The sequence below is a fragment of the Oryctolagus cuniculus genome, chromosome 10 (assembly GCF_051225735.1).
Source record: "Oryctolagus cuniculus isolate XC-2025 breed Fujian yellow rabbit chromosome 10, ASM5122573v1, whole genome shotgun sequence".
Classification (NCBI taxonomy): domain Eukaryota; kingdom Metazoa; phylum Chordata; class Mammalia; order Lagomorpha; family Leporidae; genus Oryctolagus; species Oryctolagus cuniculus.
In genome coordinates this window covers 93,030,407-93,047,308 of record NC_142876.1, presented here as the reverse complement: position 1 = coordinate 93,047,308, position 16,902 = coordinate 93,030,407, and the positions used below count along the sequence as shown (strand labels likewise).

The 16,902-nt window shown below is 46.3% G+C and overlaps 1 protein-coding gene across 6 annotated transcripts in view; it reads left to right on the top strand.

The window, feature by feature from the left end:
- Positions 1–16,902, top strand: part of ABHD6 (abhydrolase domain containing 6, acylglycerol lipase) — a 58,995-nt gene that overhangs the window by 38,308 nt on the left and 3,785 nt on the right. For all 6 annotated transcript variants that reach the window (XM_008260838.5, XM_008260839.5, XM_089306027.1 and 3 more), the window contains 4 exons: positions 404–536; positions 5,399–5,556; positions 8,601–8,655; positions 8,861–8,961. In XM_008260838.5, the coding sequence (XP_008259060.1) occupies positions 404–536; positions 5,399–5,556; positions 8,601–8,655; positions 8,861–8,961 (447 nt within the window). The remainder of the gene's footprint in view (positions 1–403; positions 537–5,398; positions 5,557–8,600; positions 8,656–8,860; positions 8,962–16,902) is intronic.

The window sequence follows — 16,902 nt, the reverse complement described above, 5'->3', positions numbered from 1 at the left end:
ACAGCCACAGCTCTTTGTTTACATATCGTCTTACAACATATGCTACATGTTACAACATACAACTACATCAGCAGAGCTGAGTATTGCAGCAGAGCTTATGGCCCACAAAATAGAAATATTTACTCTCTGGACCTTGGTAGAACAGTGTGCAGACTCGTTAAGTACAGGAATTCTTGTTGGTTTTATGCTTAGAAATGATCCCTCAGTCACTTGTGCCAGGTACAGAGAAGTCCATGCATGCCACAGGGTTCGTCTTGACAGTGGGGCCAGTGGTTTCAGACCCCCTTTCAGCCATGGCTCTTTGCAGTTGTCCATAGGAAGCACGAGCAGTTTTTATTCTGTAGTCACCATTGTCATTGTCTTCAGCTGTGTAACCAAGCTTCCTTCTCATTCACCTTCCTAGTTTGTAGAATGCCTGAAGCTGAACAAAAAGCCCTTCCATCTAGTGGGCACCTCCATGGGCGGCCACGTGGCTGGTGTGTATGCTGCTTACTACCCATCGGATATTGCCAGCCTTTGTCTCGTGTGCCCTGCTGGTGAGTTACTAGGCCACAACATCCTACTGAGTGACTTAAAACAAGTAGCCAGTATCTGCTATGACTTTTTTTGGAATCATCTTTGCTATATACTTAAGAGATGTGCAAGGCCGGTGCTATGGCATAGTGGGTAAAGCTGCCACCTGCAGTGCCAGCATGCCATATGGGTGCTTGTTCGAGTCCTGCTGCTCCACTTCCAATGCAGCTCTCTGCTATGGCCTGGGAAGGCAGTGGAAGACGGCCCAAGTCCTTGAGCCCCTGCACCTACTTTGGAGACTCGGAGGAAGCTCCTGGCTCCTGGCTTAAGATAGGCCCAGCTTCTGCTATTGCAGGATAAGATGTTGACACTGAAGGCAGCAACTTTACCCTCTATGCCACAGCGCCGGGTCCCCCCACAGAGAATTTGAAATGGTTAATTAAAAATGTGTATGGTAGCCAGCACCACGGCTCACTAGGCTAATCCTCCACCTGTGGCTCCAGCACCCCGGGTTCTAGTCCCGGTTGGGGCGCAGGATTCTTTCCCAGTTGCCCCTCTTCCAGGCCAGCTCTCTGCTGTGGCCCGGGAATGCAGTGGAGGATGGCCCAAGTGCTTGGGCCCTGCACCCGCATGGGAGACCAGGAGAAGCACCTGGCTCTTGGCTTCGGATCAGCGCAGCACGCCGGCTATAGCAGCCACTTGGGGAGTGAACCAACAGAAAAGGAAGACCTTTCTCTCTCTCTCTCTCACTGTCTAACTCTGCCTGTCAAAAAAAAAAAAAAAAAGTGTATGGTGATTTGCAACATAAAAAACTTTGAAATATAATGTTAATATACTAATTTCCAACATTTATTGAGGTAAGCTCTGTTTTTTAAAGATTTATTTATTTGAAGGCAGAGTTGCAGAGACAGAGGCGGGGGGTCTTCCATCCACTGGTTCACTCCCCAAATGGCTGAAAAAGCCAGAGCTGGATTGATCTGAAGCCAGGAGCCAGGAGCTTCTTCCAGGTTTCCCACACAGGTGCAGGGGCCCAAAGACTTGAGCCAACTTCTAATGCTTTCCCAGGCCATAGCAGAGAGGTGGATCAGAAGTGGAACAGCCGGGCCTCAAACCAGTGCCCATATGGGATGCCGGCACTACAAGCAGGTGCTTTACCTGCTATGCCATAGCGCCAGCCCTGACTAAGCTCTTTATGTGGATTTAATTCTGTCAGTAGTCCTATCAAATGAAGGGGACATTATGCCTCTTTCCTTTTCACCAGAAACTCAGAAATCTTTGTTTATTATCACATCCCTTTTTTTTTTTTAAAAAAAGCATCTTTGGTTTTTCTGTTCTTGTATATGTGTTAACCCGAGCTATACATGTCTGCAGAAATTACCTTCTGAAGTTGTATTTTTAAATTTGTTTTTCTTCCATAAGTCTTTAAGCTTAGATTTGTAAGATGTAATAGATACAAATCTTAATTTCTCTTTCCCTCTGTCACTTTGGTGCTTAATTAGCATATTATTTGCATGTAGTAAATTGCCAAATTTTAGGGGCACATCTTTCTTTGCATTTGTAATTACCATCCATGCCAGAGACCCGCTCCAGCCAGTTCAGGGGCCCCAAGGTGTGAGAGGTGTCGGCGCTTGAAGAAATGAGAGGCACTCACAGCAAGGCTGATGGCATGGCTCTGGCGTTTGAGCACCAGACTTTATTTTTATATCATAAGCCACACAATGATTTTTTCTTCTTACAATGAAAAGCCTGTTGTCCATTTTTTCTAATTATAATTTTTTTGATTTTCAAGGGCATACTCAGAGCATGGGTTACAATCACAGACAGGTGCAAGAAAACAGGCTGCCCACACAAGCCAATGCCTTGAGTGCTGCTGAACTATGCAGAAATTGGCTACATAACCTAGAATAGTACCTTCCTAATCTAATCTTTACTAGAAGCCCCAAGTTCAAAGCAGACCCTTTTTAAAATATATCCCCTCTTTGCAATTTTTTCTGTAATTCTTTAATTTCTTTATTGTACTTATTTAAAGGTTTACTTAGATCTATTCTACAGTTTTGACATCCTAACCATTGTAGTATTTGTAGCATATAGTGAATTAAAGTTTTATTAACATCTATCTTTATTCTAGTGGGAAGTATATACCAGAGAGCCTGTTGCCTTTTAATTCTTTTCTACAAACAGCTCAACCTTGCATAAGGCATTAACCCTTTCCTTTCTCTTACACTAACATTCTGCTTGATTAGAATTCTACAAAGCAATGGACATTTTGGAGGTTATGAGACTAAGTGCTCTTCCCTAAAATTAGGAATACAGCAATCATTAGCAGGACCACCAGGAAGCTCCGGCTTGCTTATGCAGAGTGTAGTTCCCATCAAACCTAAAACCACCAAGAGGACCGCAGCTGTCCTTCTCATGCCTTGCTGAGACAGACCTTCTGCTGTGACCTTGTCAGCCAGCTGAAGTTGCCTTGGCCTCGTCACATCCAGATCAAGATATTATGCTCATTTTACGGATGAGAACATTGAGGCACAAAGAACTTACATTAGTGCCAGAGACAGAATAGGAACTACTCCCAGACTATCTAACCCTAGACCCCATCCTGTGGCTGTTTTGGAAATCCTTTCATATTTACTACTTTTTTTTTTTTTTTTTTTTTACAGATAGAGTTAGATAGTGAGAGAGAGACAGAGACAAAGGTCTTCCTTCCATTGATTCACCCCCCAAATGGCTGCTACAGCCAGCGCTGTGCTGATCTGAAGCCAGGAGCCAGGTGCTTCCTCCTGGTCTCCCATGCGGGTGCAGGGCCCTAGGACCTGGGCCATCCTCCACTGCTTTCCGGGCCACAACAGAGAGCTGGCCTGGAAGAGGAGCAACTGGGACTAGAACCTGGCACCCATACGGGATGCCGGTGCCACAAGGCAGAGGGTTATCCAAGTGAGCCATGGCGCCGGCTCTTTACTACCTTTTTATGTGATCCACCAAGAATCCAACCATGAGCTGAACATTTATACCTTTTACTGAAATGTAATTTAGTTGGCTTTTAAAATTCTTTCGCTACCTTGAGAGTGAATGGTTTTCAGGTCTGTTAAGCACCTTGGACTTGAAGACAAAACCTCAAATTTTCTTCCCCATTTTCCCAGCACCGTGTCTGAAATCACTGGGTCTCAATAACAAAATTTCAGAGTTGGAGGAACAGACTCTGTGGAATATTATTCGGTTTGAAGTCACTTACGGAAGGTCAGATCTAACTGGCTTTTTCAAGTGCACGTTCATTTGTTCAGAGAAGAATCTTATACCAAGTTTAATTTGCAAATTTAAAGTTAACTTTGTATGTGAAAATGAGTAAGTAGAAACAATTTCAGGATTATATTCTACTTTGATTTTTTTTTAAATAAATGTCTTCTCCAAATTATCTTACATTTTTAGAAGTTACATACGTGGTGTGGACAGTTCCATATCCCCTTTGCCCAGTTTCCCCTATTGTTAACAGCTCACACTTGTCATAACTAAGAAACCGAGATGGCTAAATTACAAGGAACTAGGCTTCCGGCTTTCTTTGGATTTCACTTGGCTTCTCCACTAACGTCCTTTTCCTGTACTGGGGCCCCATCCACATGACACTGAGCCTAGAATTATTTTTAGAGAGAGGAAATGTTCTCCACAGCGTTAGGAAAAGCACACACGATACCATGTTAGATCTGAGATGGTTGCTGGCTGCAGAAGTGTGGATTTTGGCAACACAACCAGTATTATCGATGCTACCCCTTTTTTTTCTAAAATCTAGCTCTTTGGCTTTGTGAAACACCTAGAAGCTTGCTCATTGTTGGAAGGGGAAATTCCTTTCACCCTCCTGTGTGACACTAACTTTTATGGACTCCCCTCAGGTCATCTCTGGGGTAATAAGAAACAGTGGTCAGTCTCCAAGGGGCCCAAGCTTGGTAATCGTCTCTTCCTGGAGGAAGAGGGGCGGTGGGTGTAGGGGCAGCAGAGCGGCTGCTCCATGTGGGGGACAGCGAGGAGAAGGCTCATTCTCCCTGTGTTTTGTGTATTGACCCCAAATAAGAGAGAAGTGGTGCAGGCAATGTAGTGCCATGGTGGCTGCTGCTTGTGACGTCCGCAGCACTTATCAAAGTGCCACTTTGAGTTCTGGCTCTTCTGCTTCCTTTCTGGGTTCCTACTAACATCTGGGGAGCTGTGCATGATGGTTGAGGTGCTTGGAGCCCTGACATCCATATGGAGTGTCAGGCTCCTGGCTTCAGTATGGCTCAGCCCTGGCTGGTGTAGGCATTTGGGGAATGAACCAATAGATGGAAGAGCGCTCTCACTCTCTCTCTTGCTCTCTCTCACTCTGTCTTTCAAGTAGTTGAAATTAAATTTAAAAACACTTTTAAAAAGATTGAGTGCCAAGAGGATCTAGGCCAAGGGAAGGGGAGCCAGTCACTGCAGCTCAGAGCTTTCTTTCCCTCGTGTCCTGCTTCAAAGCAACTCTCAACAATACAGAGGCAAAGGGGCTCAGGCAAGTTTCTTTCTACACAGATGCTTCTTAAACTTCATCATAGCTATGACACCCTCCCTCCCTGCAACTGATTAAACTGCACATTCAGATTCAAGAGGCGCAGGGGCCTTTCTGGGGCCTCCTGCTGCTCCTGGCCCATGGACCACAGTTGAGTCATCAATCTCTAAAATACCCGGAAGGATTCTTCTCTGTGTTTTTCATAATGTGCTTCTGACTTTAAGCAAGGACGGTAGTACCAATTAAAAAGGAAATCCACAGTGACTGAAACCTGAAGTAGAGTAGGTCTAGGCTGCTGTTGAAAATTCCCTATAGCAACTGAGGTTAGCAAAAAGGCAGGGGTGTCCTGCCATTTCGGTTTGAATCTTACAGGCCTGCAGTATTCAACTGATAATCAGTTTGTTCAACGGCTCAAAGAACTACAAGACTCAGCTGCCATGCAGAAGATCCCTCTGATCCCATCCACCCCGGAAGAGATGAGTGAAATGCTCCAACTCTGCTCTTACGTCCGCTTCAAGGTGCCCCAGCAGGTAACGTGCTCCCCACAGCCGAACACTTGCCCTCTGCCATGGGCTTAGCTGGTGAGTACCAGCTTCCTGCATGCATTCCCTCCGTCACCTGGGCATTCACTCCTCCTTGTCCTTTGATAGCTGTTCACTCACGTAGCTCCTGTGAGTGCCTGTGACATGTCAGACTGTCCAGCGATGTTTCCCACATCATATAGGTACAGGCAGGCAGTGTGCTTTCAAGAGAATGCCAGTGGGAAAGACAAGTAATGTTGACCATAGTGTGATCTCCTGGGTTCCCAAGTCCCACGATGAGAACTGCAGGGCCTTGACAGTTATGGGAAGGATGCTGGGGTCTTCCTAAGTACAGTAGGAGAACCCCTAAGGAGTGTGGGGGAACACAGATGAAAAGAGGCCCGTTTGAGGTGGTGGTGGTGTGGGCCCGGTGGCAGCAGTGGAGATGAGAGAGTTGAGGTGCACAGGGAGAGGTGACTTCCAGTACTTGTATAGCCGTGTGGCTAAAGGTAGCATTTTCTGAGTAGAAGCAGGTGAGGAGAGTCCATGGCTGAGGCCTCTTTTTTTTCAAAGATTTATTTATTTATTTGAAAGACAGAGTTACAGAGAGGCAGAGAGAGGGAAAGAGAGAGGTCTTCCATCCACTGATTCACTCCCCAGATGGCCACAACAGCTGGAGCTAGGCTGATCCCTAGCCAGGAGCCAGGAGCTTCTTCTGGGTCTCCCACGAGGGTGCAGGGGCCCAAGGACTTGGCAATCTTCTACTGCTTTCTCAGGCCATAGCAGAGAGCTGGATTGGAAGCAGAGCAGCTGGGACTCGAACTGGTGGTGGCTTTACCTACTACACCATGCGCCAGCCCAGGGTTAGGCCTGTTAACACGAATTATCTCCTCCTACCTTAGGAACTGGACCCTGCCTCAGGGTGGGGTGGGTCCCCCTGGGGCATGAGAGAACAGGCTCTCTTGAGAAGTTGCAAACACCACTCGGTTAGCAGGTGTGGCCTGTCTGAGGGAGCACCCAGAACCTGAATCTGTGGTGGCCTCCATCCCTGAAGTCCTCTCTTAGTCACGAAGTGGCACTGTCCTCTCGCAGCACTGACTGCTTCCCAGAATAGAGTAGTGCAACAGTGTTCAAGAAAGCTCTGTGTGTCCAGGGGTCAGGGATATGAAATGCTGAGGGAAAATAAATGGCAGGTACAAAAGCCTTTCTTTCCTGGGAGAGAAGGAGCACCCGGGCCCTCAGCCCACTGGATCATATCTTGTTTTGGTTGTCCCTTTGCTTGCCTGTGTCTTCCACACTAAACTCTGTAAGATCAGGGACTAAGTCTCAGTTGACTGTCTGTCCCCAGACTTTGGCATGGTGCTTGCATGAGGTTGGTCCTAGGTATAGATTCGATGGATCCAGAGATGAGAGAATGCCTTGATAACGCAGGTGTGGAGAGTGGATGGGTGAGCAGGTGCAGGATGGAAGGATACCTGAGCTGGTGCCTGTCATCAGGGAAGGCAGAGACAACATTAAATTGGTAAACAAGGAATGTTGGAACCTCCCCAGAGTTTTATCAATGGCTTATTTCTGTTTTTTTTTTTTTTTTTAATTTAAAGATTTATTTATTTGAAAAGCAGGGTTAGAGAAAGAGGAGAGACAGAGAGAGAAAAAGAGGGAGATAGTTTCCATTCATTGGTTAATTCCTCAAATGGTTACAATGACTGGGGCTGGGCCAGGCTGAAGCCAGGAGCCAGAAGCTTCATTTAGGTCTCCCACTTGGGTGCAGGGACCCAGACATTTGAGCATCCTCCCCTGCTTTCCCAGGCACATTAGCAGAGAGCTGGATTGGAAGTGGAGCAGCTGAGACTCTAACTGGCACCCCATTGGATGCCAGCATCAAATGGCAGCTTAGCCCACTCCACCACAACAACCCCATGGTTTATTTCTTTGTTGCTTAAAAGGCCCATCCTCCCTAATCATTCATTTTTTTAAAAAGTGGCTTTATTCTGCATTGGGGTGTTAGTGAATAATGACTTGATAGTGGGTTCATCCTGATTGTATCTTTTTAAAAAAAGATTTATTTATTTGAAAGTCAGAGTTACAGAGAGGCAGAGGCAGAGACATAGAGACAGAGAGATCTTTCATCTACTGGTTCACTCCCCAAATGGTGCGACAACAGCTGGAGCTGGGCTTATCCGTAGCCTGAAGCCAGGAGCTTCTTCTGGGTCTCCCACGAGGGTGCAGGGGCCCAAGGACTTGAGATATCTACTGCCTTACTAGGCCATAGTAGAGAGTTGGATTGGAAATCAAGCAGCTGGGACTTGAACTGGCACCTGTATGTGATGCTGGCACTGCAGGTGGCTTTACCTGCTGTGCCACAGCGCCAACCTCCCCCAACCCATTGTATCTTTTTTTTTTTTTTTTTTTTTTTTTTTTTTTTTTTTTTTGGACAGGCAGAGTGGATAGTGAGAGAGAGAGAGACAGAGAGAAAGGTCTTCCTTTTTGCCGTTGGTTCACCCTCCAATGGCCACCATGGCTGGCGCGCTGCAGCCGGTGCACCACGCTGATCCGAAGGCAGGAGCCAAGTGCTTCTCCTGGTCTCCCATGGGGTGCAGGGCCCAAGCACTTGGGCCATGCTCCACTGCACAGCAGAGAGCTGGCCTGGAAGAGGGGCAACCGGGACAGAATCCGGCGGCCTGAGCGGGACTAGAACCCGGTGTGCCGGGGCCGCAAGGTGGAGGATTAGCCTATTGAGCCGCGGCGCCGGCCCCCATCATATCTTAGGCAGAGACTCTCAAGGTAGGGCAGTCATCAGGCCATCTCAGGGGCCTCTTATGTGCTGGAGGGACCTCTTGGCCTCATAGCATTACCGATGTTCTTTCAAATGCGAAACAGCAGCTTAGGAGCTACTCCTGACTACTTTATAACAACACCATGAGAATTCCGAGAATTAGGAGACCCTAAAATCCTGGACGGTGCGGTGAATCCCCTGCATTGTCCCCAGGCTGGCAGAGACCCCAGGAAGTGCTGCTTCTCCTGCTTTCTAACTTTGGCTTTTTCACGCTTAGATCCTGCAGGGCCTCGTGGATGTCCGCCTCCCTCACAACAACTTCTACAGGAAGTGTAAGTAGCCCTGCTTTCAACCTGGCTCCCCTTCCAATGGCAGGCGACAGGTGGCTTTTCTTTCTGAACTTTGCAAGGCTTGGAATGTTTCCTTGGGCCTCAGAGGAGAAGAAGGGGTGCCCCCCACCTGCTGCCTCCCCCGGACCTTGGGTGGTACCCACAGCCACAGCCCAGCACACGCTCACTTGTTTTCCTTTTCTGACAGTGTTTTTGGAAATCGTCAGTGAGAAGTCCAGATACTCCCTGCACAAGAACATGGACAAGATCAAGGTTCCCACGCAGATCATCTGGGGGAAGCAAGACCAGGTATGTCACCCAGCCCTGCAGAGGGACACACTAGAGGGAAAGCCAGAGGCCTTCGGCAAAGGGAGCCTCTTATCAGAAGGAGACAAGACGGCACATTGCTCAGGGAGTTGAGAGCAAGGACATTTAGTCTTTGAAAAATGAAGAGCCATTTAAGATCATTCTAAAACACATTTTTATCAAAGCCATATAATCACATGGTATGAAAAACTTCAAAGAGTACAAAAAAGTTTATCATGTAAATGTGGTCTATTTCATATTCCAAATCCAAATTCCTACTGCCTTGAAGCAGCTCCTACTGTCTTGCATTGTTTGTGTCTCACAGTGTTTAAACCAGATGTTGGCGAGTGTTTTCTGCATGAGGGCCAGATGGCACATACGTCTGGTTTTATGGTCTATAGTCCCCGTGACAACTCTTTGGCTCTGCCCATGTAGCACAGAAACAGCCCTAGATATTACATGACCAAATGGCATGGCTATGTTCCAGCAAACACACTCTCATTTTGTTTTCCCCAGAAACCTTTTATTTAAGGAAAACAAACTTCATACATTTCATAATTACAAGTTTAGAAGCATGGTGATTCTTCCCGCCATACCCGCCCTCCCACTTACTCTCCTACCCCTCTTCCTCCTCCCTCTCCTATTCCCATTCTTATTTTTTACTAAGATCCATTTTCAGTTAACTTTATACACATATGATTAACTCTATGTTAAGTAAAGAGTAAAACAAACAGTATGAAAAACAAAAAAACTGTTCCTCAACAGTCAAGACAAGGGCTGTTCAAAGTCATTTCTTAAAGTGTTAATTTCACTTCTATAGATTATCATGTAAATACTCTATTAGTTATCACAGGTTAGGGAGAACATAAGCTATTTGTCCCTTAGGGACTGGCTTATTTCACTAAGTATGATGTTTTCCAGTTTAATCCATTTTGTTGCAAACGACCAGATTTGGTTTTGTTTTGTTTTTACCACTGTGTAGTATTCCATGGTGTACATATCCCATAATTTCTCCAGTCTTTAGTTAACAGGCATTTGTGTTGATTCCATATCTTAGCTGTTGTGAATTGAGCTGCAGTATGGGGGTGCAGATAAGTCTTCATGTGCCGATTTCATTTCCTTTGGTAAAATCCCAGGAGTGGGATGGCTAGGTCATATGGTAGGTCTATATTCAGATTCCTGAGGTATCTCCATACTGTCTTCCATACTGGCTTTACCAGTTTACATTCCCACCAACAGTGGATTAGGGTATCTTTTTCGCCACATCCTCACCAGCATTTGTTCTTTGTTGATTTCTGTATGAAAGCCATTCTGACTGGGGTGAGGTGAAACCTCATTGTGGTTTTGATTTTCATTTCCCTGATGGCTAGTGATCCTAAGCATTTTTTCTTGTGTCTGTTAGCCATTTGTATTTCCTCTTTTGAAAAATGCCTGTTTAAGTCCTTTGCCGATTTCTTAATCTTTCTTGTTTGTTTTGTTGTTTTAGAGTTTCTTGATCTCTGTGTATTCTGGTTATTATTACTTTATCAGTTGCCTAGTTTACAAATAATTTCTCCCATTCTGTCAGTTGCCTCTTCACTTTCCTGAGGGTTTCTTTTGCAGTACAGTACAAAATTTGTCAATTTTGGCTTTGAATGCCTGTGCCTTTGGGGTCTTTTCCAAGAACTCTTTGTTAAAGCAAATGTATTGCAGGGTTTCCCCAAGGTTCTCTAATAATTTGATAGTTTTGGGTTGTAAATTTAGGTCTTTAATCCATTTTGAGTGGATTTTTGTGTAAGGTATAAGGTAGGGGTCAATGCTTCATACTTCTGCCTGTGAAGATCCAGTTTTCCTAGCACTGTTTGTTGAATAGACTGTCCTTGCTCCAGGGATTGGTTTTAGTTCCTTGGTCAAAGATAAGTTGGTTATAGATGCATGGATTGATTTCTGGCATTTCTATTCTGTTCCATTTGTTTATTCATCTATTTTTGTACCAGTACCAGGCTGTGTTTTGTTTTGTTTTTTGTGTTTTTTTTTTTTTTTTTTTTTTTGACAGAGTGGACAGTGAAAGAGAGAGAGAGAGAAAGGTCTTCCTTTGCCGTTGGTTCACCCTCCAATGGCCGCCATGGCCGGCGCGCTGCGGCCAGCGCACCGCGCTGATCCAATGGCAGGAGCCAGGAGCCAGGTGCTTTTCCTGGTCTCCCATGGGGTGCAGGGCCCAAGCACCTGGGCCATCCTCCACCGCACTCCCTGGCCACAGCAGAGAGCTGGCCTGGAAGAGGGGCAACCGGGACAGAATCCGGTGCCCCAATCAGGACTAGAACCCGGTGTGCCGGCGCCACAAGGCGGAGGATTAGCCTAGTGAGCCACGGCGCTGGCCCAGGCTGTTTTGATTATAACTGCCCTGTAGTATGTCTTGAAATCTGGTATTGTGATGCCTCCAGCTTTTTTTGTTGTTGCTGTATAAGATTGCTGTATCTATTTGGGGTTTCCTGTGTTTCCATATGAATTTCAACATCATTTTTTCTATATCTGAGAAGAATGTCCTTGGAATTTTGATCGGTATTGCATTGAATCTGTAAACTGCTTTTGGTAGTATGGACATTTTGATGATATTGATTCTTCCAATCCATGAACATGGAAGATTTTTCCAGTTTTTTGTATCTTCTTTTTTTCTTTCTCTAATGTTTTGTAATTCTGATAGTAGAGATCTTTGACATCCTTGGTTAAATTTATTCCAAGGTATTTTATTTTTTTGGTAGCTATTGTGAATGGGATCAATATTAGAAGTTCTTTCTCAGCCGGCACCGCGGCTCACTAGGCTAATCCTCCGCCTAGCGGCGCTGGCACACCGGGTTCTAGTCCCGGTCGGGGCGCCGGATTCTGTCCCAGTTGCCCCTCTTCCAGGCCAGCTCTCTGCTGTGGCCAGGGAGTGCGGTGGAGGATGGCCCAAGCGCTTGGGCCCTGCACCCCATGGGAGACCAGGAAAAGCACCTGGCTCCTGGCTCCTGCCATCGGATCAGCGCGGTGCGCTGGCTGTAGTGTGCCGGCCGCGGCAGCCATTGGAGGGTGAACCAACGGCAAAGGAAGACCTTTCTCTCTGTCTCTCCCTCTCACTGTCCACTCTGCCTGTCAAAAAAATTAAAAAAAAAAAAAAAAAAAAGAAGAAGAAGTTCTTTCTCAGCCATGGCATTGTCTTTGTATACAAAGGCTGTTAATTTTTGTGTGTTGATTTTATAACCTATCACTTTACCAAACTCTTCTATGAGTTCCAGTAGTCTCTTAGTGGAGTCTTTTGAGTCCCCTTTATATAGAATCATGTCATTTGCAAATAGGGATGGTTTGATTTCCTCCTTTCCAATTTCAAACACAATATTAAAAGCAAGAAGCAAGCCTTTGTTTGCCTACACCTATTGTAAACACACACATGCTCATAACATCCACAGACACTTCAGAAAATTTGTGGAGAATGGGATTTTTTTTTTTTTTTTATAATGGGATTTAACGATGACTTTATTTTGGTGCAAAGAAGTTGAAATTCATGTACAATGTTTCTAAGGCACATCACACATATTCTCTGAATCCTGTGAAGGCCCTTTGATAGTACATATGCATATATATATGATATTTATGTAAGTTTTTCATACACACTGTATACACTATATTACATCAGACTTCATATATATATATATGAAATATATATCTTGGAAACCTTTCGTATTAGCCCATAGAGGTCTTTTTATGCTATTTGTCAAAAATATTTTATTTTGAAATAATTTCAAGCTTAGAAAAAAAGTTACATGTGTACAGGATTCTTCTCTATATCCCTTTTCCAAATTCCTCAGTTTAAATGCTCTTCTGGAGTATGATGTACATTCTTTGGAATTCCCCCAGGGGGCACCATCCCCAAAACCCAGGTGCAGAATACTTCTGTCACCCCAGCTAGTTCCCGCCTGCCCACGTGCAGTTAATCTCCACACCCACCCCAGCTTCACGTAACCGCTGATGTGTTTTGTTTACATAGTTTTTCTTTTTCAATAGTTTTTCTTTTTCAATTCCATTTAAATGCTGTCATACAATATGTAGTCTTTTTGCATCTGGCTTCTTTCACCCATGCACAGTTTCTAAGATCCATGCATGTCCTTGTGTATGTAGGTAGTTTTATCCTTTTCATTGCTGAGTGTTATTCCTTGGTATGTGTGTGCCACTTTTTACTAGCAATTTTTTTAAAGATGTATCCATTTATTTTAAAAGCAGAGGTACAGAGGGGCAGAGGCAGAGACAGAGAAAGAGGTCTTCCATCTGTTAATTCACTCCCCAAATGGCTGCAACTGCCAGAGCTGGGCTGATCTGAAACCAGGAGCCAAGAGGCTCCCTCAGGTCTCCCATGTGGGTGCAGGAGCCCAAAGACTTGGGCCATCTTCTACTGCTTTCCTAGGCCATCAGCAGGGGCTGATCGAAGTAGAGCAGGCAGGACACGAACCAGTGTCCACATGGGATGCCAGCACCTCAGGAGGCAGCTTTACCTGCCACGCCACAGCACCGACCCCTTGTTAGCAATTTCTAAAAATCTTTTAGCACTTAGCACTCCCATCTATCTATCCAGAAGTGTATCTTTGGGACCATTTGGAGTACATGTTTACATGACGCCCCTGAGCCCCTTACATGTTAGGGTGTATTCACCATGAACAAGAATATTCACTCATAACTCCATCCTCCATAGCACATCATCACATTCTGGAAACATCATGGTGGCAGGATGCTTCGTGCTGCAGTCTGTGATCCAGTTTTGTCACTTGCTTCAGTCATGTCTTCTCTGGCACCTCCTCCCCCCGCCACCCTGATCCATCATCTGACCCAGGGTCGCTTGCTACCTGCCAGGTCTCTTGAGTCTCCTTCCATAGACAGCTTTCATGACAGGGAAATGGTGAAGAGGATGAAGGCTGGTCAGTTTATGAAGTGCTGTTCAGTTTGAGTTTGTCTGCTGTTTCCTCATAGAGAAATTCAGGTTCCATATGCCTGGCCAGACATCTCATGAGTGAGAATGTGGCACATCCTCAGACGCACCGGGTCCTTGTGCTTCTGACCGGCGATGTTGATTGTGATCGCCTCTCAGGCTGTTGTCTGCATTTCCCTTATACAGAGTTACTGATGTGCAGGTTGCAGGCACACTGTGAGACCATGCATTTGTCCTGATCCCCATCAAACACCCCCCACCTTAACTTACCATTCATGATGATTCCTGCCCCAAGCCATCTTTTGCTTCATTCTTTTCCGGGAGCTCCATAGGATTGCATAAAGTTGCTCTGCCACAGTGCATTTCATTCACATCTTCCCAACTGTCATTCAGGTCCCTTTCAGGGTTTTGCTGTTAAACGACACCAGGGTACAGATGATTAGCTGTGTGTGTTTGTGGGACGTGAGCATAGCAGAAGAGTCAGTTCTTCGATGTGGGATCACCGGATCCAAGGGCATGTGCCTTTAGAATGTTCAGAGGCTTTGTCAGATGGTCCTGTATTAACTGGGTGGGGCCATCTTGATAAAATGCCACACACTGGTAGCTCTGGAGGCCAGAAGTCCGAGATCAAGGCGTCAGCAGGGTTGTTTCTTTGTGAGGCTTGTGAAAGAGTCTGTTCTGTATATGAAATATATGAGACTTGTATAACTTAAATAAAATTTAAAAAAAATAGGCTCTGTTCTGTGCCTTTCCCACGGCCTTTGTGTAATGCCAGCCGTCTGCAGTGTGCCTTGGCTTGTGGCTGCCTCCTCTGCTCTCTGTCTTCATCTTCATGTGGTGGTCTGCCCGTGCGTGTGGCTGCCTCTGGGTCCCAGTGTCTGCTTTTTATAAGGCTGCTGCTCAGATTGGATGCAGGGCCCACCTGTTCATAACTAACTATACCTGCAATGCCCTGTTTCCAAATAATGCCACTTTCTGAAGGACTAGGGGTTAGGGCTTCCAAAGATAGATCTGGAGGACACAGCGGGCCCTCCAAAGATGTGCAAATGCATAAACACTGCCAGGAGCTCCTCTCCTGTATGCAATTGTTCTTTTTTTTAAGATTTAATTTATTTATTTGAGAGGTAGAATCACAGAGAGAGGGAGAAACAGAGAAAAAGGTCTTCCATCCACTGGTTCACTCCCCAAATGGCCACAACGGCCAGAGCTGGGCCAGTCCGAAGACAGGAGTCAGTAGCTTTCTCCTGGTCTCCCACATGGCTGCAAGGGCCCAAGCATTTGGGTCATCTTCCACTGCCTTCCCAGGCCATTAGCAAAGAGCTGGATCGGAAGTGCCACCCACAGCCAGGACTCAAACCGCTGCCCATATGAAATGCCGGTCCCGCAGGTGGAGGCTTAGCCCGCTACACCACAGTGCTGGCCCCTGCAATTGTTTTTAAAGTCACATCTTATTGCGAGTTCTTCCTGAAGTTTAAGGCAGGAGGCAGCAAAGAGAAGTACGGGCTTTCTGAGGCCCATGAGGCAGACAGAGTGGCACTGGGTGTTAGAAGGTGTCCAGGAGTTTTTATGAGAAAAGGATATAGTAGAAAAGCTTTTCTGGAGGAGACGGTTTTTCCAAAGCCCTGGTCTTATTCTGTTTCCTGTTGCTGTAACAAAATCCTGAGAGCAGGCAATTTGTAAAGACTAGAGTTTCTTCTGGCTCACAGCTCTGGAGACTGGGACATCTGAGAGCATGACCTTGGCGTCTGTTCAACATCTGGCTGGGGTATTCTCCCTGCATCGTGACATGGCAGAGAGCACCACTCGGCAAGACCACACAAGGTGCAGGAGACAGCTTGATTTTATAACGAAGCCACTCCTGCAGCACTGAATTCACTCCTGTGATGGCGGCTTTAAGCCATTAATGAGGGCAGGGCTCTTCGTTAATCCATTCAGATCCCGAGGTGAAAGCCATCGTTGTGAGCCCTGTTGGCACTGATGAAAACTAAGGCAGGAAGTCAGGCTGTGATCACAAAGCCCCTGAGTGCATGGGTGCCCTGGCGGGAGAGACTGGGGAGAAGCCAGGGCGAGAAAGCGGGGGTGGGGCAGGTGGCTCAGGTCAGCCAGGCCTGGCCTAGGGTGCACAGGTCAGGAATGGGGACATGGAGAGGAGGGAGCCCCTGTGCTCTCTTCTGTAGCAGCCACTGAAAGAAGCTTTGTGTGTGCCTGAGTCACAAGTGGGACCCAGGCTCGGCCCGTGGGGAGCCACTCGATCAGAAACCAGAGCCAGAACAATGAAGGCCATTCTTCATTGTAAAAATCCCAAAGGTGACCTGAGGCTCTCGGGGACCAGCAGGGCAAGGCCATACCCCATTGTCCTGTGGAGACAAACTGCAGGACTCGTGAGAGCACTGGCCTTGAGTCTGAAATTCTGCCTTGCAGCCCTGCCTTGGCCCCTTATCTGCCTGTGACCTTGGGTAAGTCACTTGGTCCCTCCAAAGTGAGGCCTTCTCTCCTCTGGGGGATTATGGTGAGGCTCAACCAAAATAATATATGTGGAAGTGATCTTTCTCCACTTACCAAGAAACGAATGATTTATTACACATGTCCTTTTCCTCTTCAAGTTGTAACTGGACCACAGTTTCCTTCAGGACTCTGAAGTCCTTTTTGTTCCAGAAAAAGATCCTAACATCCTACTGGCCTGCTATAAATATGATCACAACCTTTGTGTGTTTTGGGCAGAGGCCAAATAGCACAAGCTCCATGGGGTCCTTTATTTCATGGTCTTTAACTTCCCCAGATCTCTGGCTCTCCTCTTGCTCTGTCCCAGCACCAGTCCGGCCAGGCTGAACACAGCCTGCCTCTTCTTTGGATGCCTGTAGGCCAGTTGCTGTCTGACACAGCCCCAGAGCTGTGTACTGTCATCTGTGTGAATGATGCCCCTTGGATTTGGGCAGTACACAGCCTGCACAGCTGAGCCTGTCAGCCCTTCCTCACGTCAGTTCAAGCGTCTCTCCCCCACATTCAAT